At 39.2% G+C, this 25,670-nt stretch overlaps 1 protein-coding gene across 2 annotated transcripts in view; it reads left to right on the forward strand.

The window, feature by feature from the left end:
- LOC149441985 (uncharacterized) overlaps positions 1-25,670 on the forward strand; it is a 220,228-nt gene that overhangs the window by 142,335 nt on the left and 52,223 nt on the right. For both annotated transcript variants that reach the window (XM_089656685.1, XM_089656684.1), the window contains 3 exons: positions 6,661-6,757; positions 9,703-10,300; positions 21,353-21,744. In XM_089656685.1, coding sequence (XP_089512811.1) covers positions 6,661-6,757; positions 9,703-10,300; positions 21,353-21,744 — 1,087 coding nt within the window. The remainder of the gene's footprint in view (positions 1-6,660; positions 6,758-9,702; positions 10,301-21,352; positions 21,745-25,670) is intronic.

Below are 25,670 nucleotides of genomic sequence, written 5' to 3' on the forward strand. Positions count from 1 at the left end.
CAGTTAACCCTTTAATGTTAACCCCTTCCTGCCCAATGCCATTAGTACAGTGTCAGTGCTTTTTTTTAGCATTGATAACTGTATTGATGTCAGTGACACCAAGTCAGTTCCCCCCAGTGTCAGAATGCCCGCTGCAGTCCCTCTATAAGTCGATGATACGTTCCATTACTAGTAAAAAATAAAATTAAGAAAAATTCCAGTATATATACCACCATTTTTAAATGCTAGAACTTTCACATAAACTAATTAACTTACACGTATCGGGATTTTTTTTTACCAAAGACATGTAGCAGATTATATATTGGCCTAAATTTATGACGAAATTTGATTTTTGTAATTTTTTTATTGGACATGTTTAATATCGAAAAGTCAAAAATATTGTTTTTTTTTTTTAAAAATGTCAGACTTTTTTTGTTTATAGCGCAAAAAATAAAAAACACACAGGCGATCAAATACCACCGAAAGAAAGCTCTGCTTGTGCTGAAAACAAGTACGTAAATTTTATTTGAGTGCAGTGTTGCATGACTGCGCAAATTAAGGCAGTGCCATAACGCAAAAAATGGCCTGGTCAGGAAAGAGGGTAGAGGGCAAGTGATTAAAAAATGAAATATTTTGGGTCAGTTTTCTTTTCATATTAGGCATGTACCACCAAATGAAAGCCTATTCTGTGCTGAAAAAAAAACCAGGTATAATCCACCTGGATACAGAAAATAGTTGCAATGATATGTACAGTTATACTAACACATGTCAAAGTTGCCAAATTTGGTGTGGGGGCGATAAGGTTTGCCATGACCCTGGTCATGAAAGGGTTATTATTTAATCTTCTTTTTGTTTAGTTTGTTAATATTTTTATTCATTTAACATATATTTACACATTTCAAATTTTAAAAAGCGCAAAATTTAAAAAAAAAAATATTTCATTTGTAGTTAACTTTGCAATGATTTGTACCAGAATCATAGTTTTAGTGTCATTTAACAGGACAAACTACAGAATAAAATGCTAACTTTTTATCTACAGTAATATTTTTAAAATAACACTGGTCAAAAAAAAGAAAAAGTGCATTTTGTTTAGTTTTATTTTTTTATTGTCTAAGGATTGTGAAGAAAAGTCATTGTAGCAAGACAATATCATGAAAAGAAAGCCTTGTTTGTCCTTAAAAAACAATATATGTATTACTTTGTTATCTTGCCAGCCAGCCACAGTACATTTACAGCTGATTCACACATGTGCGGTGCTGATTTGAAGGTCCGGTTTCAGTGTGGATTGCAATCAAACTGTTCAGCGGTTCAGGACAGGTTTATGTGACACAGCTGCGGATTGTACCGTTCACAGGTTTATGGAAGGCTGGCCATACATTATACAATTATCTTCCAATTTTCTGCCCAATTTCCTTTAGATTTACCTTCAACTGTGTAGTGCAAGGGACTGCCTAATTGGATACAACTGAAAGTGTTTAGGTTTGTCCTCCTATTATATGGTTTTTGGTAAATCTAAACCAAAAATCTCCAGGTAATTGTTTAATGTATGGCCAGCCTTAGAGCTGATTCACACATATGTGGTGGGGATTGAAGCTCAGGTTTCACAGATAATTGATGCAGTAGCTGTTCACAGGTTCACCTCAGGTTTACATCAGGTTCAGGACAGGATTAGCTCAGGAATTTATCCTGTTAACACATATGCGGTTTCAGAATGGTTACCATAGAAGTCAATAGCTTGTAATCCGCACCTGAACTTCAAGCCACTGCTCAGAAATTGGACATGACTCTTTTTAAAACCGCACTGAATCTGCACTGGCCGTGCACTGGACATATGTGAACTGGCACCATAAGAAGCAATGGTATTTCTCATGTCATGCGGTTTGGATGCAGTTCAAACTGCATCCAATCCGCATATATGTGAACGGGCACTTACTGCAGGCAAGATGCACAGGCAGGCTGGATGACGTACATGTATGTGTCACGGATTCACTAACACGCCACGCCCACAGCGACTAGCTAACCGAGGCGCGCACATGTGGCCGTGACTTGGGGTAAGAGGGAATAAGGGGAACTTAATTTTGAATATATAAAACCATATATAAGACTGGCCGTGATATACTTTCACAGCCCGCACTACCTCTTGGTCACCACCGGAGGGAGACTCCACTCCAATCCAGTCAACCGACCACACACTGGCAGATACAAATCTTACATACGATCTGATGCACTAACTAGGGCTGGGGAGCAGCTTAGCAATCACACACCCTTCTAGGATCCCTCCAGCTATCCTACAAGTTAGAACCCTGGTGTTAATCACTCTTCCACTGTCCACACACCTCCACACCAGACACACCACAAATGGTAGCTTTCCACCACCCAACAGTTTATCTGCAGAAAGGTCTGCTGGGACACCCCACATGCACAGATCTCCGTCTGGCAGACCTGTTCCCTTTACAATCTGCACGCAATCTGCCAACACGCAGTGCAATTGCATACAGATTGGCAATGAGCTTGACCGAGCGCTAAAAGCACTAAAATACAACACAATCTAATCTCTCCGAAGATATGAGCCCGCTTAAATACACAGAAGTCACTTATTAATTTTAAGATTTAATATCCCAAAAGTGGGCAGTGTATAAAATATGTACAAAGTATAAAAAGTTACAAAAAATACAAGAAGACACACATTGACTATTCACTATAAAATAAAAGGGAATAAAACAGAAATAAAACTTTTACCAAGATTTATGCTGTGACTGGAGCAAGTCAGCGAGTCCGTATTCAGTTAGTCGATCGAACCAGCTCCATACAAATTACCATGTCCCAATGTCCGGGTACTCAATTTATGAAAATATGTACGTAGGTGGGACATCAGTCCTCGGCCAAGTGACTCTGGGGGTGTTCCTGTACCCGCCAACAGGATGTTCTGGGTGCTGACCTGCCAAAGTGAATTGGACCAAGACCGACTTGAATCACCAAGTCAGGGATTTGATTTCCGACACCAGCGCATCAGTCCGATCACGACAGTACAAATCACTGTTCTGCTATTGCACTCCAACGCCACGTAACCATTTCCTGCATTTTTCTGGCATTCTACCTAGTCCACAAATATAGTTTTTATATGCTGATGTAGCCTACAGGGTGCCCCATCAGAAGGAAGTATTTTCATCTCTCTGCAACTAATATTTTAGCTTTTATGAGGGATGAAAAAAACTCCTTTGATCCCCTGATATACTTCAAAGCTCTGGTCTCCCGCTGTCATGAAGCCAACCTGTCTCCAGTCGTTTCCTTCCCAGGTTCCCCAGAAGGTGACAAACCTTATTAGCACACAGGTGTCACTTCCAGCCTGAGGAAGCTGCTCTGTCTTTTCAGATGTTAATTGATGACCATCTGCCTCTGCCTATGACTGAATATTTCTTTCATGATAAGGACTGAACTAGATTTATGATTACATTTTGCTACAGGTCACATTTCAGCTACTCAAATCTGTATATTTATGTCACAGTATGTCACCCAGACTGTTCCAGGTTAGGAGTGTGCAGTGCGCAGCCCCTGTGACCACTGTGTCCACCAGACACAGCAGATTGCAGATCCCGGTACCTGGCTGCTTTGAGCAACCCAGGGATCATGTCATCGCTATGTGAATAAATCACATTCATAACAGCTGCGCTTCCTATAGAGTGCTGCTGTGATTAGCCCACAGCTATCACATGGTACCTGGGCCAAGTACAGCACCCTCTACCATGTGATTAGCTGTAGCCAATGACAAATCACTAGTAATCACAGCTGTTATCGATGTAACCCATTGATGACAGTTCAAAACATTGCTGTTACAGTGATAATTGTAACAGCAATCAAAGTGTCACTGAACTACTCTGATGAAAGTAAGTAAAACAAATAGTTAAAAAAAAGAAAGAAATGTTAAAAAAATTAATAAAAATTATTTGAAAATTTAAATTTAGGGTTTTTTTTGTATACAGTACAATGTCACCAGTCAGTGTCCCTGATCACTGCCACACATATGATGATGCTGTACTGCACACTGCACTAGTGATAGTATAAAAAGAAAACAAATGTGGAAAAAAACATTTTATTTCATTTCTTCATTATCAGAAAAATTGTGATGAAAAAATTACAATTTTGTAAAGCTTTCCATGCTCTTACTAAATACCATAGACTGTCTACTTTCTAAAAAGGGGTAATTTGAGGGTATATGTTCTGTCCTGACATTTTAAGTGCCTCAAGAAATTAGATTTTTTTTTTTAGGTTTTCAGTACATATTTACAGAATTGATTAATTCTCAAATATATACTGCTCAAAAAAATTAAAGGAACACTTTGAAAACACATCAGATCTCAATGGGGAAAAATACCATGCTGGATATCTATATTGATATGGACTGGGTAATATATTGGGAATGTAAGGATGCCCCATCATTTGATGGAAATAAAAATTATCAACCTACAGAGGACTGAATTCAAAGACACCCCAAAAAATCTAAGTGAAAAAATTATGCAGCAGGCTAGTCCATTTTGCTGAAATTTCATTACAGAAACTTAAAATGGTACTCAGTAGTTTGTATGGCCCCATGTGCTTGTATGCATGCCTGACAATGTTGGGGCATGCTCCTAATGAGATGACGAATGGTGTCCTGGGGTATTTCTTCCTAGATCTGGACCAGGGCGTCACTGAGCTCCTAGACAGTCTGAGGAGCAATCTGACGGCGTCGGATGGACCAAAACATGATATCCAGAGGTGTTCTATTGGATTTAGGTCAGGCGAGCGTGGGGGCCATTCAATGGTACTAATTCCTTCATCCTCCAAGAACTGCCTGCTGCACCATAGAAGGGTCTGACAATGGGTCCAAGGATTTCATCCCAATACCTAATGGCAGTCAGGGTGCCATTGTCTAGCCTGTAGAGGTCTGTGCGTCCCTCCATGGATATACCTCCCCAGACCATCACTGACTCACCACCAAAACAGTCATGCTGAATGATGTTACAGGCAGCATATAGGTTCTCCACGGCTTCTCCAGACTCTTTCACATCTGTCACGTCTATTCAGGGTGAACCTGCTCTCATCTGTGAAAAGCACAGGGCGACAGTGGCAGATCTGCCAATCCCGGGGTGCAATGGCAAATACCAATTGAGCTCCTCCATTAGAGGACGTCGGGCCCTCAGGCCACCCTCATGAAGTCTGTTTCTGAATGTTTGGTCAGAGACATTCACACCAGTGGCCTGCCAGAGATCATTTTGTAGGGCTCTGACAGCACATACCAGTCTGCTGATGGGTTAGGGACCTTCTACGGCCCTGTTCAGCTCTCCTAGAGTAACTGCCTGTCTCCTGGAATCTCCTCCATGCTCTTGAGACTGTGCTGGGAGACACAGCAAACCTTCTGGCAATGTTACATATTGATGTGCCATCCTGGAGGAATTGTAGGGTCCTGGTATCGCCTCATGCTACCAGTAGTGACACTGACCCTAGCCAAATGCAAAACTAGTGAAAAACAGTCAGAAACGATGAGTAGGGAAAAAAATGTCAGTGGCCTCCACCTGTAAAACCTGTTTTAGGGATTGTCTCGTTATTGCCTAGCTAGTGCACATGTTGTTAATTTCATTAACACCAAAGCAGATGAAACTGATTCACAACCCCCTCTGCTACTTACCTGACCAGATCAATATTCCAGGAGTTTAATTGACTTGATGCTATACTCTGATTAAAAAGTGTTCTTTTAATTTCTTTTGAGCAGTGTACTGTATATACCTTTGTAGAAGCTATAACTTTCACACAAACCAATTAATATACATTTATTGAGCTTTTTGTAACCAAAGACATGCAGCATAATAAAATTTGGCCTACATTTATAAAGAAATTAGATTTTTAATTTTTTTTATAGGATATGTTTTATAACAGAAAGTACAAAATATAAGCTTTTTTTCAAATGTCACTGTAACAAAAATTAATGGATACATTTCCCAAAACATACACAGACAGCACCAAAACTGTACATGTCCTGTTGGAGAGACTTCCTTCACTTTCTGTCGTGTCTCTGTGAAAGGTAGTGTGAACGTATCTCCCCAATGGAGACACAGAAATCAAAATAACCTGACATGGATTCTGTTCCTTACCTATTCTATCCAAAACTACTGAAATTAGCTATAAATATGTCAATTTAGGGGCAGCTGTCATTTTGAATATTCAGTGTGCACTTTTAAGAAAATTCCTATGTAGGATTCTTTCTAATCAAATGTAATTCTACCTGGTGTTAAATTGTTCACATTGAGCATACATTTTTTTCTAGACAGATTTTAGAATGGCAAGTCATTCTTCTGATATGCATTTGATTGCATACAGGAAAAAAAATACACTACAGTAAAGTAATGCCAAATGTTGAATCTGTATGTATGCATTCAGGGGCGGACTGACAACTCATGGGTCCCCCCGGGCAATAGGGGATCATAGGGCCCCTGCATCCTCACCTACACTCAAACCACAACCATAAAAGCCTATGAAAGGTTTTATGGGCATCTCATGGGGCCCCCTACTGACCCTGGGCCCTCGGGCAGTGCCCAAGTGCCCAAATGGTCAGTCCGCCCCTGTATGAATTGTATTGTACCATTTATGTCCTTGATTTACTCGCTCTGTATTTACTGTTAAATTTTATACTATATTTCATGGCAGATTGTCAAGGATGAAATCACAACTGAAAAAAAGAAAAACTTCTCCTTTAGCGTGAAGGGAACAAAGTCTTTGAAGAAAAAGAAGCCACCAGATGCAGGTAAACGACAACTAAAACTAATGAACACACCTGTTTTGACTGGAGATTTCACATTTAGGGCTTGGAATGTTGGATAGAATTAGGGCAACTGACAACAAAACCAAGTTAATGGGAGCACAAAAACAGCTTGAAGCAGGTTAACCACTTGCCCTCCAGAGGATTTACCTCCCTTCCTGACCAGGCTATTTTTTGCGTTTCGGAGCTGCGTTACTTTGACAGTTGCGCAGTCATGAAATGCTGCACCTAAATTAAATGTTCCTTCTTTTTTTTCCCACAAATTGAGCTTTCATTCGGTGGTATTTATCACCTGTATGTTTTTAATTTTTTGTGCTATGGAAAAAAAAGCGACAAATTTGATATTTTTGCTATTAAACTGGTCCAGCAAAAAAATTTTAAAAATCTAATTTCGACATAAATTTAGGCCAAAATGTATTCTACTAAATGTATGTCTTTCCTAAAATAAAATCTCAATATGTGTAAATGAATTGGTTTACGGGAAAGTTATAGCGTCTACAAATGGCGGTATATATACTGGGACTTTTTTCTTTTTTTTGCTAATAATGTCGGCCATCAGCGACTTATAGCGGGACTGCAGGACTGCGGCAGGCATTCTGACACTGGGGGGGGAACTGACTTGGTGTCACTGTGACACTGTACTAATGGCACTGGGCAGGAAGGGGTTAACATCTGGGGCGATCAAAGGGTTAACTGTATGCTGTTTTACCAGGGGCTGTGTGTTAGTGCTTCGCTGTAAGCACACTGCTTTGCGTGGCTGTTCTGTGCACCGCCATGCAAGGCAGTGTGCATGAGCTGACAGGGAGGAGAACTGTTTTGTTTACTAACAGTTCTCCCCCCCTTGCAAATGCTTGGCAATCACCAGGCGCCAGCACATAATCATTGGCCAGGACCTGGTGATTGACGAGTGCCACCTACCTGTATATGCAACATCACGTATATATACGTGATTTTGCACACCCATGCCACCCTGTAGCAGTATAGCTGCTATAGGGCAGATGGAATCAGTTAATGCAGCATTGAAGGAAGTCAAATACAGGTCAGAAGGAGTTGAGTTCTGTGAATGGGTGGAGGAGATGCTGTCATTCAACTTCTCCTCCATTCACATAACTTAATACAACACTGTAATGTAGTAAAGCAAGTTTTGTGAAAGGAAGCAGGAGGGGCAGCTCATCAGCTCAACTTTACTGACTAACCTTCACATCACTAGGAGACAGTCGCTTAGGACAATATCCAGTGCCTGTGAAGGAAGACAGCACAGAGGGTTTTGAGCAGAACCAGCCACCTGCAAGTAACAGGATACACACCTTTACACATTCCCCAATGTGTATAGTGCTGTATCCCCCTCATTTTTTTTTTTTTACTAAACTTCAGCTTTATTGAAGGTTGCCTGTTGTTCTGGGAGGGAAGACCTAGCAGCTGTCAGTAATTTACAATTTTTACTGCTAGTTTGACCCTTGACCCTTGTTTTACATATCATGCAAACACCTTCTTTACAAACTGGTTTGCCTCCTGTTTGTATGAAATGTATAACTGCATGTAGATTATAACTTGCTGTATTTGGGCTGTATTTGGAGGACACTAAAGGCCTTAAAGGATACGTTCACCTTTCATACACTCATATTCAGGGTGTAACATGTAAAATGTTATGGAATTACCAGCCCCTGCTCCTCCCCGACCCCCAATTTTGACAGCTAGCGGGGGATTTTCTCCCCCCGTTAGCTGTCAAAATGAAAAAAAAAAACACTCCTACCCAGCCACATCACTAATTTACAGAGTTCTGTGAATGAGAAACTACAAGTATCAACAACCTTAGCAGCTGTCGGCTTGCAGTTCTCAATGAAATTCCATGGCGCTGTGGTAGTTCATTGATTCTTCCTGTCAGTATCGGCTTGCCCGTATGAGGTACAAGCAAGCAAATACACTGACAGATCTGCAGGAGACCTGCATGGCATGAGCAATTTGCAATGTTTTAAAGGCTCCTACAGCAAAAAATAATAAATGCATATTTTTTTACCTGCAACAAATGTGCATTTTTTGTTGCTGTTGAAAGGTAAACTTATCCTCTAAGTGCAGATTAATTACATTAGGTTCACCAGATGTACAGTGCATTTTTAAATGTGGGTGTTTGCAAATTGTGTGCTTAAATGAATAGGTACAAATTGCAAATTATGCACAAGAAGCCTTCAACTCGATTAAAGTAAAATTAAAATAAGCTTCATAATCATTATTTGACTTAAAGAATATTATTTTTGCAAGAGCCAATGAGAGCTATAAATATAAGTTGTAAGTAAAAAGAATAGTAGATACAGTCAACAGATGCTTGATAAATATAATTGTAACTCTGAAAGATTAGTAGATATGTTCAACAAATGTGTGATAAATACTGTATACAGCTAATACTAAATGAATAGACTACTCAACTTTCTGTATTGATTTGATGTGATTCTTAAATTTTATTGCATGGTATTATGTACATACAAATATTAGTGATTATGAAGATGTTGACAAAGTTGACAGGTTCCCAAGAGAAACAGGAAATATTTACTATTATTGTTTTTTTAAAAATATAATTTTCAGATATGTTGTATGTATTCGTATTATAAATAATAATAATAAAAATAATAATATTATATCTGATATATTTTTATTTATACATTTGTATTCAAATGACTATTAATTGCTTGTTCATTTCTAGATTTGGATATAAATCTGTCACAATTAATTAACCATTTTCTTGAGTTTAAATATCATAAATATCTCTGGAAGTGCTTAACTAGCTAATATACTGTAGCTTGATGATGGTGCTTTGTGTGTTGTTTTTGTATGGCTATTGCTACTCACAACTTAGTGAACAAGCCTCTGGGCATAAGCTTCAAACACTAATCAAACCAGCTATGATACGCTTGCTGTCCTGTCATTGCTTTTAGAGCGATGTGTCCAAAGAACCCAGTCCAGGAAATATAAAGAAAAGGTCCAAAAGCTCAATAGAGAAAATGCAGAAAAGGCAACTGTTATATTTGTTGAGAACAAATCTTCAGAAATAAAGTATGAAGAGAACAGTCAGGCACAAAGCTTTATATCCATAGACATACCAGTTTCACAAACGAAAACTCATATACAAGATGGAATGCCCATCATTTGCTCTGTTGAAGAGGAGGAACCCGTTTCTACAAATGAAGAGCCTGTCAAAGCACTAACAGAAGATGAGGAGGATGAGGAGCTGGTCAATGTCCAAGAGGACCAAGCTGAAGAAAAACTAATTGTTTTAGTGACTGAAAATGCATTAGAAATACAGTGTGAGGACAAAGATGAAGAGAATGAGGAAAGTGAAGACGCTATCACAGAGGAGGAAGATGATGCTGATTATGACAGCAGCCATACGATTGCAGCGTGTGATCAAATTCAAGCAAAGTTGGTAGCTTCAGAAGATTCTGAGCAAATACTCAGGGACATAGGCACTTCTAATCCTCTCTCACCATGCCCTGCTTGTGATACAGAACAGGAGACAGCCTCTGTAGCTAACAGGTAAGCTTTGCTAGTAGTTCTTATTGTTTGTGTTTTTAAGCCTGCCTTTTATCCTTTTGATTTAATGCAGAGGAACAGAAATAGCTTGTTTTTTTTTACAAACTATTTAATCAGATACTTACATTTGAACCCTAATTGGAGTCTAAAACCTATGTTTTTATAGTCTTGTTATGATTTGTTACTGGTTTTGCCTGGAACATATTCATTTTTCTCAATGGAATATTTGCTTCCGGCCCTCATACTTCAGTGATCTTTGCTTAAATAGCTGAGTAACAGCCACACCCCTCATCCCACACAAACCTGAATCATAGAGAAGGGAAGTGGTGTGTCAGACAAACTCTGTTACTAATAGCTCAGGCAAACTCTGAGTGCGCTAGGTGCCTACAGGACTGTAAATCATATTTATACACCCTGTGACAATGAAAGTTTATTTCTAGGTCTATTGTACATGGGGTTGGTTTAATATGTCATGTTTGAGAACCCACAATGTCCTGGTTTTGGAGGAATAGGTGAATACAGTCCAATGGAACGTTTCCATGAAACTCTCATCCCTTTGATTTTCTATAGCAATGGTTTCCTCCATGAGCTTGTTTTTTTCTTAGCAAACCACATACTAAAGGAGGGAGAACGCAAAGTTTTTTTACCTTCCTCCTTGCCCTTTATGGGATCCTGTTCACTTAGCACCTGTCCCCATATAAACATCTGAAATTAGAGCCTGCTATTCAAGCATGGAGAAAATGGAAATTGTCAGCCTGTGCTGTGAATGATTGCAGCTGGAGAAAAGGGTTTTGATTCACAAACACACAAGCTGACAATAGCATACAGCAACTACCACACTTTTCTGAGACAACCTATTGTAGTACCTGGCCCTTTTCTCCAGCTGCAAACACAACACAAACTGACAGTTTCCACTGTCGTCCTTGAATAGCAGGGAAAGATGGCACTGCAAAATGGAGAGGGGTGGAGCTGACTGTAAATTTCCCCCTTGGAAATGCTCATATTATTGGGCTTCAGGAGGGGGAAGCTACCGTCAACAATGACAGGAAAAAAATATTTATTTTATATAAAGTGTCTGTGAACCCACACTATGCAAAGCCTCTCTGTGAAAAGTAAATTAAATATGTGTCCTTTATATGTATAAGTATTTTCACAAAAATAATTCTGGTACCTTTTTTGTTTCTTTAATCCAGTGGTCAAATGACCACAAAGCCTCCTCTGAGTTGTATGTTGGGGTTGTGGGGGGCATGCCAGTGTTGTGGTGGTGGTGGTGGGGGGCTGCTAGTGACGTCTAACACAGCAGAATGTGCTTTCCCTGCTTTGTACATTGTGTTCAAGGAGCATGCCTCTTCTGCACTCCAGGCTGTGAGTGCTATACAAAGCAGGAAATTACCTTCCCTATCTGTGTACATCTTCTGCTGTTTATGCTCCTATTGGCTGTGGCTGCATAAGGCATGCTGTGATTGGCTGGGTCACAGCCTTCTTGCAGCATTGGCATTGGCCAGGGGGAGTGTCTGCAAATCTGACTACAGACACAGGTACAACCTGCATACAAAAGGCATTCCTGTATCTCTAGTTAGACGCAAACTGACTACCCTGGCACAGATGTATTTTCATGCTTCCATTTTCAATTTTAAGAAATAAATGAGAGGGACTGACAGGATCACCTGTTATTGGTCCCTGAAGCACACACTGTAATACAAGGGGCTAATTGTGTAGCAAAGACTTACCTTAAAATTCGCTTTTTGCAAACACATTTAGGCACATTTAAGCATGTCATGCGCTTGGGTACTTATTTATTTCACTGGCCAGAATATAATTTATTCTGGCCATTGAAATGAATGCACGTTTAGATGTGTCAGGCGCATCAGGCATTTTTTTGTTCAAAAACGCCTCTGCTCCTGAGTGCTCTCACAGTGGTTTTTTCTGCCTCTAAACTCTCCCCTCTAAATGCATGTAAACTCCTATGTGTACATGGACACATTGACTAATGTGGAGGGGTGTTTATAGGCAGAAATAAAGGCAAGATGCCTTTAAAATGCTCAATGTGCATGAGGTCTAAGAGTAATATACACTGCTCTGATTTTAATGGAGACAAGTGCTATGTGCACAAGGTCCCCAGAAGGACTTAACCTGGTGATAGATCCGCTTTAAAGAATGCCTGAATATCCAACTTACTAGTTTCAAAAAAATAACAAAGAAATGATCCAGAACGAGTTAGTACAAATAGGTTGTGAGTTTGATATCAATACCCTTGGGCACCAATGTCCCTAATATTAAAGAAAAAGTAAATCACTGCTGTTCCTGTCCATTGAGTGAGAATCACATTGCAATTTCTACAGAAACAATTGGACCCAGGCAGTAACAGATGGGTAGTTACTACTGGGACTGTAGGAGGGACTCTGAAGCAGTAATCCCATTTTGGTTTAAAATGGAAAATCCCGTTTTAGAACCAGTAATATAATCTTGTTGTCTAAGTAATTTTGATGCATATATTCTAAACCTCATCATGCTTTCTCATACTGGAACTGGATTTTCATCTTGATTATTCAAAGCCAAGCAAAACAATGTGGTTTGTTTATATAGGCATCAATGTTATTGCTACTGTAAGTGGGAGACCATAAAGCATCTCTCATACTGTATTACATGCATATCTTTTAGACTTGCAGTAGACATGAATATTATCTCTCATGCTGTTATAGGCACCAGACTTGTTTAACAAGTGCTCATTACATTAACATTGAGAACATTAGCTACTAACATAAGTACTATTGGCTACAATTTTCATTTTCTGTTTGTATAAACACACCATGCAAAACAGTCCCAACAAATGGACTTTATGTTGAGTCTGAGATTCTTAAAACAGAAACTGCCATAATGCAGTGTGAGTTTAAGAAAACAATTAATGAAAGACCTATTTACCTAATACTATTTTTATGCAGCTACTATAAATAAACTCCTATTTTCCTGGTTGAATATATGCAAGCAGCTATGCTTTTTCATGAAAGAGAGTTCACAATAGCTTAAATAACTCCTCACACTAGGACGTTTTAGTGAGATTTTGATCATATAGAATGCTATATTGAAATATCATACTGCCCTAGTAAACCTGGAATTATGATGGTCTTCTATAGCCCTAACTCATGTGTAATTTGATTTAAACAATAGTAATAATAAACAATGCTAGAATATAGTATAGGAGGCAGCATGTTGTCTGGATTATTTTTGGTGAATACAACCTTGGCCATGCCCCAGAGACAGCCTAATAATTTTCAAAATTTACTGCAATCATTGACATTAGATGTTAGATGAGCAGCATTTGAAACCTTGATAAGACATAGGTACTTTCATTTTATTAAACCGTAGTTAATTTTATTAATATAAATATTTAATAATCATTGTTATTATTATGCAAGATATCATAAATGTATCATCTTGGTAGACCATCTCTTGGATTAACTGACTCACTGATAGAATTAAGCTGTGTTTTTTCATAAAGCAACATATTGAGCTCCATTCACAAAGCATATCGCATGTGTTATTTAGGTGTTCGGACACATTTTCCATACATATCGCATGCGATCCTGCAACTGTCAATTCACTATACCGTTTTGCGGTATTTACTGCAAAAGACTCAAGACGCTTGGTAAATACCGTATGAAAAGACAAACTCAATTCAAAGAAGACAAGAAATAATTAAATGCATGCGGTAATTAAGTAGTGGTCCAGGCATGTGGTATTTAAAACGGAGCTCCACCCAAAAGGGGAAGTTCCACTTTAAAGACTGGTCCCCCGCTCCTCATTAAGGATTGGCACCTTTGGAGAGCAGGGGGGGAGGGAGCAGGTACCAGAAATTGACAGGTACCCGCTCCCACTTCTGCTGCAATCGCCTAAGGCGATCTGAAGGGGAAGTTGAGCTCCTACCCTCCCTCCCCGTAGTCTTCTGGGACATGTGACAGGTCCCAGAAGACTGAGGGGCCATTCAAGAAGTGCAGCGCTACTCGCGCATGTGCAGTGGGCACCCGGCTGTGAAGCCTCAAGCTGTCACAGCCGGGTGCCCACACTGAAGATGCCGGCGCCTGTAATACCAGAAGGCTGGTAAAACGGGCAGAGGGGAGGACAATGCAGGATTGTGGGACAGGTGAGTGGCTGTCTTTTAAAAGTCAGCAGCTGCAGTTTTTGTAGCTGCTGACTTTTATTTTTTTACAGTGCAACTGAAGCTTCGCTTTAAGGAATGTAAAAATGTAAGAGCCAGTTTTGAGTCTCTTCCTTTTTTGATCAGTTCTCTCAACAGAAAAGTATAGAATCCTAAATATGGAAATCATTTGGGTTAATTTACTAAAAGAATAACTTTTTTTATTGCACTACTTTAGTAGTATTTTTTCCATGAATGCCAAAAACTTTTTTGAAAAAGTATCAGTATTTTACCGCATTTCTTAAAATGGTCGATGCTGATTCGTGAATGGAGCCCAGTATGTGGTGTAGGAATGATATCACAGAATTACCGCACTCTTAGAAGTACACTGGGCTCCATTCACCACTTTAAGAAATGCTGTAAAATTTCCCACAGCAAATTGCACAGTCTATTTGCCTTAAAGTAGAACTATAAGCAAAACTTTAGTTTTTATCATTTTAGAGTAAGGGAGGTTTATAACCCGTTAGTTTTTTTTTTTTTTTGCCATCAGTGTCTGCTTTGGAAGATGCCTCCTCTTTTAGGTAAAAAACTAAATTTGGGATTTGCTTTCAATGATAAATCCACCTTCACTCTATTCAAAACAAAAAAAAAGTTTTCCCTTTAGTAAATCAACCTCAAATGATTTCCATATTTAGGTTTCTATGCATTACTGTTAAGAGAACTGATCCATAAAGGCAGAGACTACTCACAATTGGCTCTTATATTTTCATATTCCTTTAATACCGCATGCCTGGACCACTACTTAATTGCCGCATACATTTAATTATTTATTTCCTTTAGTGAATTTTGTTTATGTCTTTTTCATAAAGGCGTTTTGTGGTAAATACTCCAATTTGGTATAGTGAATTGACAGATTCAGGATCACATGCGATATGTAGAGAGAATGTGTCCGGACACCTAAATACCACCTGCGATATGCTTTGTGAATGGAGCCCAATATGTTACAATATGTTAAAAAAAACACAGCTTAAAAACACAGTGAATGGAGACCACTGTATTTATTATTCTGAGACCTGACATGACTAAACATTAAAAAAAACCATTAACATAAACTACACATTAAAATCATTTTTAATGTCTAGAAACATACATTGCAGGCAAAGTCTACATTTATGTGAATTTTTGCACTTTTGTATCCCAAAAAAGCTATATAAGTAGCTATATTGAATAAATAAAAAATAAATGTGGTAAATCAAGCAATTTCACGGATGTTAACAACTCTTTTATGAAGCTCCATTTTTTGTAATTTTAGTGTTTCCTAGGGGATAATTTTACGTATAACAAAATCCCAGTATGTCACCGCTCCCTTTTGTTCAAAGTAAGGCTATCTGTTAATATTGGATGGTTAATGTCAATGTGGATTTTGTTTGCTCTGAGTTGACATGATTTTTTAGGAAATTACCTAGACCCAATATCCTTTATTTATCTGTAGTTGCCGAGCCAGTTACACAATCTTTGATTTATAATGCAAATTGGATTAAAAAAAAAGAAAAAAGAAAACAAAAATCAGAAACATACTAGTGTGGTTGAGCTTTGATTCAAGCAAATCTTTGCTGGGATGATACACCTGAAGCTGGCTAAAGACACTGTAATCTCTCACCAAGAATGGGAGTGAGTGGGACATATTTACTAAAGGCAAATAAACAGTTCACTGTGCAAAGGAAGTTGAACTCTGCAAAAGAATATTTCCCAGAGTTTAGTGGATGAGGCCAAGCTCTGCTGTCTTCCACCATCCAATCATGTGAAAGCAGAAATGCAGGGTTTTTCTTAATTTTCTTTGCATGTGATTCAGTATTCTTGCAAAATGAAGCTTTACCACATTCACTAAGCTCTGGGGAAAATCCACTTACAGAGTGCAGCTTTCCTTGCAAAGTGAATCGTCTGTTTGCCTTTAGTAAATCGACCCTAATCAGAGGTCTGCTCATTCTTTATGAAGTCTTTGTCCACCTGAACCCACTGTAATCTTTATTTTTGCTGAGAAATAGGGGTAATGCACATGCAGTTTGTTCTACATACATTTACAAATGGCTGGCATAGCTCTGTCTGCAAAATTAAGCACTTTGACATATTTGTAACTATTACCACTAGATAGCTGAGTTGTCTATCCAGCTTCAGACTTGTTTTTACACAGTGAGCAAGGGTCAGAACTCATTTTATGTCTTTATTGCTCACTGAGGGATTTCCCTTAATTCCTGTCTCAGTGGGCCTGTAAAAGAATGGGATATGGAGATCACAGGGACAGTAAGGTACAGACAGCAAGAAAAACATTGTAAAAAGTTCTAACCCTTTTCCATTCTAATTAGGATGTGTTCTGTCAAGTTCTTCCTTATAGAGATTTGCCATCACTTCCTGTCCTAACAGGAAGGAAGAGTAAAGCTCCACAATGAGAACATATACAGCGATAAAAAACTTAGCAATAGTTTTAACCCTTACCCACCTAACCCAAGCAATAGTTTTAACCCTTACCCACCTAACCCAAACTGAACAAAAATGTTTTGTTTGGAGTGGGGCTTTAAAGTGTTACTAAACCCATAACAGTAAAATCAGTCTGTATATGCAGTACAGTATGCTTGTTATACACACTGTGGAACCTAAGGGGTTAATCCTCTGGATTGTGTAAAAATGCTGTTTGATCCTCACTTCTCTGATCCTCCACTTCTTTCAGTGCCCCCCTCGTATCTCCTGATAAGACATATTGTGTAGAGTCACTCTGCACATGCTCAGTTTGCTGTGTATTGCTAGAAACCAATATGTAAACAGGAGGTGCAGTGCTATGGAATCATAAATAATACATAAAATATAAATGAATAAAATACTAAAGATGCTATAAAAACAAGTGTCTCGGTGTGCATAAAGTATTGTGAATAACACACTATGGTGCAAAACACATTAAAGTGCAAGGAGTAAAGTCCACATATAAATAATGCATGTCACTACATCGTGACTAATTCAGAAATATTGTGAGTGCCCAGTCCACAATCTCCCAGTGGGTTGAGTGTTGGGAGGATTATGCGGATCTCTAATGATGAATGTAAACGTGGTGATATCCAAACTAATATAAGACTGCGCACTCACCAGATGCGCAATCAATAAATCAATGAATCCATAGCGCTGCACCTCCTGTTTACATATTGGTTTCTGAGGTTGTTTGGTACCTTTGGTGTTCAGCGGCTCTAGCGACTTTTAGCGCTCACCTTTTCATTACTTGTGTGTATTGCTAGAGATTATTTCTTTTTCCTTGGGAGAGTGCATGTGATCAGCACAAGGCTAATCAGCACTGTCCAGACAGAGGCCAGGGGTTCTGCATCCTCCTAGAGCAGTATGAAAACTCCCCCTACAAGCTTTAACCAGTGCTCTGCTGAACACTAATAGAAGTCACAAGACTACTCTAACTGCTGATGAGAAATTTAAGCAGTTTATATTTACTAAAATAATTGCATTTCCATGCAGTGTGTACTGTGGGAGACCAGATACAGTGAATTCAGGGTCCTGGGTTTAGTGACTTAAAGTGATACTAGTATCAGGAAAACTGAGGTTTATTTACTAATGTCATAGAGCATGTTTACTTTACAAAGTGAGTTTCAGATAATGAGCTGAAAATTCACAAAGAATACCCAATCATATGCAAGGAAAACAAAAACAGGATTTTTGCTCATAAACAATTGGATGATTAAAGGCTATGTTCACCTTTTGGAGCTGAATTTTAGTTTTGTAATTAAATGCAGCCTATTCTATGGTCTTATGTGCCCAGACCACTTTGTTACCCTGATTCCAGGCCTCTTTGAATCTGCATCCTTTGTGTTGTGAAATTCCAAGGTTGCACCCTAAGTGTTGGGCTTCCTATAGAGTTCAAATGACCATCCAGGAAGCAGCAGAGCCTTCCCATGGTGCATCGCCTTAGTGAAGCTCCCAATAGGGCATGTTTTCCCTGTCTGACCCATGCCTCCTTCATTACATCACTGTCATTGTTTTTGTTCCAAACACATATACATTATATTGCCAAAGGTATTGGGACACCCCTCCAAATCATTGGATTTAGGTGTTCCAATCACCTCCATGGCCACAGGTGTATAAAATCAAGCACCTAGGCATGCAGACTGCTTCTACACACATTTGTGAAAGAATGGGTCGCTCTCAGGAGCTCAGTGAATTCAAGCGTGGTACTGTGATAGGTTGCCACCTGTGCAATAAGTCCATTCATGAATTTTTCCTGCTACTAAATATTCCACAGTCAACTGTTAGGGGTATTATAACAAAGTGGAAGCAACTGGGAACAACAGCAACTCAGCCACAAAGTAGAAGGCCTCGTAACATAACAGAGCGGGGTCAGCGCAAGCTGAAGTGCACTGTGCGCAGAAGTCACCAACTATCTGAAGAGTCAATAGCTGAAGACCTCCAAACTTCATGTGGCCTTCAGATTAGCACAACAACAGTGCGTAGAGAGCTTCATGGAATGGGTTTCCATGGCTGTGCAGCTGCATCCACCCCTTACATCACCAAGTGCAATGCAAAGTTTCGGATGCAGTGGTTTAAAGCACGCCACCACTGGACTAGAGCAGTGGAGACGTGTTCTGTGGCCGCCACTGGACTAGAGCAGTGGAGACGTGTTCTGTTGGGTGACTAAGCATGCTTCTCTGTCTGGCAATCCGATGGACGTGTCTGGGTTTGGTGGTTGCCAGGAGAATGGTACTTGCCTGACTGCATTACTGCCGAGTGTAAGGTATGGTGGAGGGGGGCTTAAGGTGTGGGGTTGTTTCTTCAGGGGTTGGGCTTGGCCCCTTAGTTCCAGTGAAGGAAACTCTTAAGGAATCAGCATACCAAGACATTTTGGACAATTTCATGCTCCCAACTTTGTGGGAACAGTTTGGGGATGGCCCATTCCTGTTCCAACATGACTGCGCACCAGTGCACAAAGCAAGATCCATAAAGACATGAATGAGCAAGTTGGGGTGGAGGAACTTGACTGGCCTGCACAGAGTCCTGACCTCAACCCGATAGAATACCTTTGGGGTGAATTAGAGCGGAGACTGCGAGTCAGGCTTTCTCGTCTGACATCAGTGCCTGACCTCACAAGTGCGCTTCTGGAAGAATGGTCAAACATTCCCATAGACACACTCCTAAACCTTGTGGACAGCCTTCCCAGAAGAGTTTGAGCTGTTATAGCTGCAAAGGATGGGCCAACTCAATATTGAACCCTACGGACTAAGGCTGGGATGCGATTAAAGTTCGTGTGTGTGTAAAGGCAGGCATTCCAATACTTTTGACAGTATAGTGTATATAGAATGTATTAATTTATGAATAGATTCATAAATATTCTGGAGTCAAAAAACATAAACTAAATACGTATACACAGAGTAGTTCACTTTAATGTTTGCTGTATACCCAACTCCATGATACCCCTGTTTCACATATTGTAACAACACCCACATAAACTCTGCACAATTATTCAGCCATGCACAATTATTTTATATATATTTTGCTCCTTGGCAGCCATACATTATTGTATTGTTTCTACACACTTTCTCAACAACAGGGGCATGCACAACCAACCAGTGAGAAGAAAGGAGAGACAGGACAAAAGCGATAGACCAAAATCTATGTACTCTGTCATAATAATGCTGTGTCCCACTTTCACAGCTTCACCCTCATTGAAGTTACTAAGCATGCTCAGTATGTGCTTTAGGTATTACTGAGAGGACTGCAGCTGTGAGGGGGTGGTTACTATATAATTAGAGGCAGGAGCACCCAGAAAGTGTGTGGAACTGTTTGGAAAGAAGGTGTGATGTATTTGGGTCATGGGAAGGTATGCCTGTGTCCTGGGGACTAGGCTGGAGGCAAGTATGTAATGGCTTCAGTTGTGCTGAAAAACAATGAACTAACTCTTTAAAGCCAGCAAAGAGTCAACTTGTTCACTGGCCATAAACTGATCAAAACGTGGCTGATCCCGCAAGAAGCGGATGAATTTTGATCAATGTTTGGCCACTCCCTGCTTGACAGAAGTCAGTTTTCCAATCAACTTCGTAGTAGGACCCAGTTTGAAAATTATTGGATGAACAGTGGCTGCAGTCAATCAGATGCAGCAGTTGCTACTCTCTGAATACAATAGCCTGGTGAGGGGGGATTCCTCGATCCACACCGTTAGCGTGGCTGGAAAATTCTGTTTGATTGATTTTTTTCTTTTAGGCTGTTGGCTGAACAAAAATAATCTATCAATGTTTTGGCCAGCTGAATGCAATTCTTAAGGTTGGAAGGTTGGAATTTAAAAAAAAAATAACAAAAATAAATACCTGCTCTGTGAAATGGTTTTGCAAAGTGCTGCCCCGATCCTTTTCTTTTGGGTTCCCTGCTGGCGCTCCTGGCTCCCCCTCTCCCCGCTGAGTGTCCCCAATAGCAAGCTTTTTGAGCAGTGTCCATTCACACACAGAGCATTGCTCAGCCCACCCCCTGCCCTCTCCTCATTGGCTCAGTGACTGTGGTTGACAGCAGCAAGAGCCAGTGACACCCACTGCTGTGTTAGCCATTGAGGAGAGAGAGACCTAGGAGAGCCATGGCTCTCATGCACATCGTTGGAACAAGATGGGGCTCAGGTAAGTATAAGGGGAGCTGAGGGGGAACCTGCAGCCAGAAGGTTTTTTACTCTAATGCATAGAATCTTCTTTTTAGAACCACTTTAAGCTAAGTGAAACTTCACTTTGACAAATTAATCTACTCGGCTTCTTTACTATATAACTCCCACTATTTACTTTTTTTATATTGTGCATGAATGACTACCTTTAGTCACCAATATCCATATTACATCTGTACTGAGGAGTTGCACAAAGTGTACTATATATTGAATTGAAAACTAATATATATTTTAGTGAGAAAAATGAAGAGGATGCACAGGCACTATCCACGGAGGAGGACAGTGAAGAAGAAGAAGAAGAAGAGGAAGAAGAAGTAGAAGAAGAGGAAGAAGTAGAAGAAGAAGTAGAAGAAGAAGAAGAAGAGGAAGAAACTTTGGAGGATATTTGTCAGAATGGTGAAATCAACAATGAGCTAAGCTGTAACAGTAAGAGGAGAGTAACTGATGAAGAGCACACTAAAGAAGACAACAAAAAAAGCAAACTAGACACAGAGAATATCACCACTTTCAAGCACACTGAAGAAAAAACACAAGGTCTGATCATTAATGAACAGACACAGACAAGCCAAAGTGCTGAAGATAAAAAACAAACCACGTTAAAGAAAGAAGATCTGATATTGGTTCTTGGTAAGAAACCGTGTTTAGTGCAGAACATGTCTGTGATGCCCTACATAACCTTTATCCTGGAACCAGTGCAAAGCAGAGGCGCAAGGCTTATACTCATTGTACTTGCAGTCGTCGCTAATGCTTAGCTTCTGGTGGATTGCTCTGCTTCCAGCAGTGTTAATGTCCCTATAGCAGGGCTTTAAAGACTATAAATTTGATTACTATAATTTATACTGTTGTACAATTTACATACAGTATGTAAGAAATGAGAAAAGCAAAGTATAAAAACAATGTTAATGCTGAAGCCTTAGCCCTGCTATATTGGAACTGTTACATGAAAAGCTGTTTCCTACACAATACCATTAACACACGTGAAAGATTTATTTGTATCTGAGTTTTGGTTTTATAGTAAATACTTATAAAACAATTGTTTTTATTTCCTTTTGAATACTTATAATAAGAATATAGCCAAACAGTGTCTCATTACTAGATAGTAAAAATAAAATCCAAAGACATTCCCAATCCTGTCTGCAAAACAAGCTTCATACAATAACGGTACACCTGAAGTGCACAAAAGACTGACTAATGCAGGCCATAGACAGGGAGAAAACCGGCCGAAAATTCGTCCATAAAAATAATCGGCCGATTTTCGGATCGTTAGTGGCTGAATTGGTTAGCCGGTTTTCTTAATTTTGACACATTTTTTTAATCGTTCATGTTGGGAAAAATAATGGTCAATTTTGCCCATCGGCTGATTTTCACGGCAATGATGGGCAAATCGGACGATATTTTTCCCGATTAAAAAAATGCGCATGAGCCGTGACCAAAGAAAAAGAAGAAGAACATCTGTATCTATTTGTATCCATACAAATAGATACAATGTTTGCAACCGTAATACTTAGAAATGTCAAATCTATTAGCAGAGAGCTCCGCTATGATATTTCACATTTAAAAGTATAAGGGTTGCAACATTGTATCTATTTGTATGGATAAAATAGATACAGATGTCCTTCTTCTTTTTCTTTGGTCACGGCTCATGCGCATTTTTTTTAATTTGGTTAAAATATCGTCCGATTTGCCCATCATTGCCGTGAAAATCAGCCGATGGGCAAAATTGACCATTATTTTCCCCAACATGAACGATTAAAAAAATGTGTCAAAATCAAGAAAACCGGCCGACCAATTCAGCCACTAACGATCCGAAAATCGGCCGATTATTTTTGTATCCGAATAGAAACATCTGTATCTGAAATGGATACAAAGTTGCAACTTTTTCTTATTATTATTCATATTCTATTTCTTCTTCTTTTAAATGTCAAATATAGCGGAGCTCTCTGCAGGGACACAGCTATTATATTAATTGCTGGCCGTAGACGGGACAAAAATCAGCCGACTTTTTTTTCCAATGGTGGTAACGTTGGCTGATTGAACGACCGATTTTTCGTTTTTCTAAAAAAAAAAACGGCCGGTTTTCTCCCTATCTATGGCTTGCATAAGGCTGGCCATACACTATACAATTTTCTTACAATTTTCTGTCCAATTTCTGCCCAATTTCCTTTAGATTTACCTTCAACTATGTAGTGCAAGGGCCTGCCTAATTGGATATAATTGAAAGTGTTGTTTAGGTTTGACCTCATATTATATGATTTTTGGTAAATCTAAAGCAAAATTCTCAAGCAAATTGTGTAGTATATGGCCAGCCTTAGTTTTCCTGTAATTTAAACAACAGGTTAAGGCAATTTCAGCAGCCGCTACTGAAAGATTATGACAAAGAATACATTTGGGATCTGTATATAAAAAATTCATTTATCCAGCGAATCTGTACATTTTTCTGTGTGAAATTTACAGAAATGAATGTTCTTTAAGCTACTTTTTATGTTCTTTTATTATGGGCAGTAGTAGAAAAAAACGCATTATGGCCACTATATGGAGCTGAGGAGCATGGGAAATAAGACTTTGTAACAAGAGATACAATTTAACAAATCTAAAGAACACTAGAGGGCTACAATTCTAGAGGGTTACAATGGTCACATTTACTTGCTTATTCCCTCTAGGATTCTCTAGAATAGTATAACTAAAGCTGTTTCTATGTAGCTATACAATGTATAAGATTACACTGTATTGCTTTTGGGTTTATAATTTTTTGTACTTTTTTGTGTTTTTTTTGTGTAGCTAGAGGTGCTTGGGGTGCTTAAAGTGCAGCATTGACTTGTTGCTGAATTGTTCTTGGAGCTGCTTTTGGTATGCAGCACACCGCTGCATTGTTGTGCAAAAACATTTTTGCACCAAACCCAACCTAAATCACTCACATTTACATTATTGAACATCGCCATAATAAAAATAAAATACACCTCCCCAACAAATGACAACGACAGGCAGATCCAAAAGCAGAAGCAGTGGATCTGTGTGCGGATGCAGCTATTTGTAAGCAGCATATCTGAACTGTTTTTTTAAAATGGCAGACAGTGGAGGCAATTCCAGGAAGGCGTGCTGTATGATCACCTAGAAGTGAGATGAATGAATCAAGCAGCATTGTTTAGGATTAAATGGATATCATGTTTATCCATTGACCACAAATAAGGAAAAAAAAAAAAAGGATAAGGGATGAGTGGAGTGACTTCCGGAAAATTTCTGATTTTGACAAAATGTTGTCCAAATAAGCCTCAATTTTTTTTTTTTTTGCATAAAAATATGTGTTTCCCACAAAAACAGAATGGATTGAAAAATAAGAATTAAAAAAATAAAGTGGCATTACACCACTATTAAAATGTCAAGGAAATACACAATATAAAAAAGGAAAAAAAAAAACTTATTTTCTGCAGCCATTTCAGAGTTTTGCAATTTGGGAAATTCTGGTATGTTAGTCAAAATAGTTTTTTTTCCTGTTAAAGTCCAAAAGTGTATTGGAACATGAAAGTAATATGTCCTCATACTATCCACTCCTGCTTTCCTATGGCTCATCAATAGGCAGATTGGCCACAAAAACGCTCAAATCTGGGTCATACCAAACAGTTCCCTATCTGCCTTGAACAGCTATGTATATGGCATTCTATTTGGGAAGTTTTAGCTTAATTGGTAATTGTAAATTTGCATTAGAATTTTGCAGCGTGCATTATCCAATCCACCAGATATGACATCATATTTATTTAATCACACTTTATTTGATAAACGTTTTGCTAAATTTGTTAACTATTTGCCTACAGGGCACTTTCACCCCCAGGCCAATTTTCAGCTTTCAGTGCTGTCGCACTTTGAATGACTATTGTGTGGTCATGCAACACTACCCATATGACATTTTTTAATTTTTTTGAGACAGATAGAGCTTTCTTTTGGTGGCATTTACTCACCACTGGGTTTTTTTATTTTTTGCTAAACAAAGGAAAAAAGACCAAAAATTTTGAAAAAATAAATTTTTTTTCTTAGTTTCTGTTATAAAATTTTGCAAACAGGTAATTTTTCTCCTTCACTGATGTGCGCTGATGAGGCTGCATTGATGGACACTGATATGCAGCACTCATAGGCTGCACTGATGGGTACTGATGAAGCGGCACTGATGATGCTGCACTGATAAGCAGAACTGATGGACACTGACTAGCAGGCACTGATGAGGCTGCATGGATATTCAACACTGATGGGCACTGATAGGTGGCACTGAAGGTCACTAAGAGACAGCACAGACTGATGGCACTGATGGGCACTGACTGGCTGCACTGACAGACACTGACTGGCGACACTGATGGACACTGACTGGCAGCATTGATGGACACTGTTGGGACTGCACTGATGGACACTTCTGGGACTGCACTGATGGACACTGTTAGGGCTGCACTGATCTCCTCTGATGCGAGAATACACTTGCTGATTACCTGCTCTACTCTCTCCTCACACTGTAACACACCTGATCACATGGTAAAAGAGCACTGTGATTGGCCCTTTACCATGTTATG

Source organism: Staurois parvus, unplaced genomic scaffold (assembly GCF_062004578.1).
Source record: "Staurois parvus isolate SC_StPar_1 unplaced genomic scaffold, SC_StPar_1.0 ptg000928l, whole genome shotgun sequence".
In the NCBI taxonomy this organism is placed as follows: Eukaryota; Metazoa; Chordata; class Amphibia; order Anura; family Ranidae; genus Staurois; species Staurois parvus.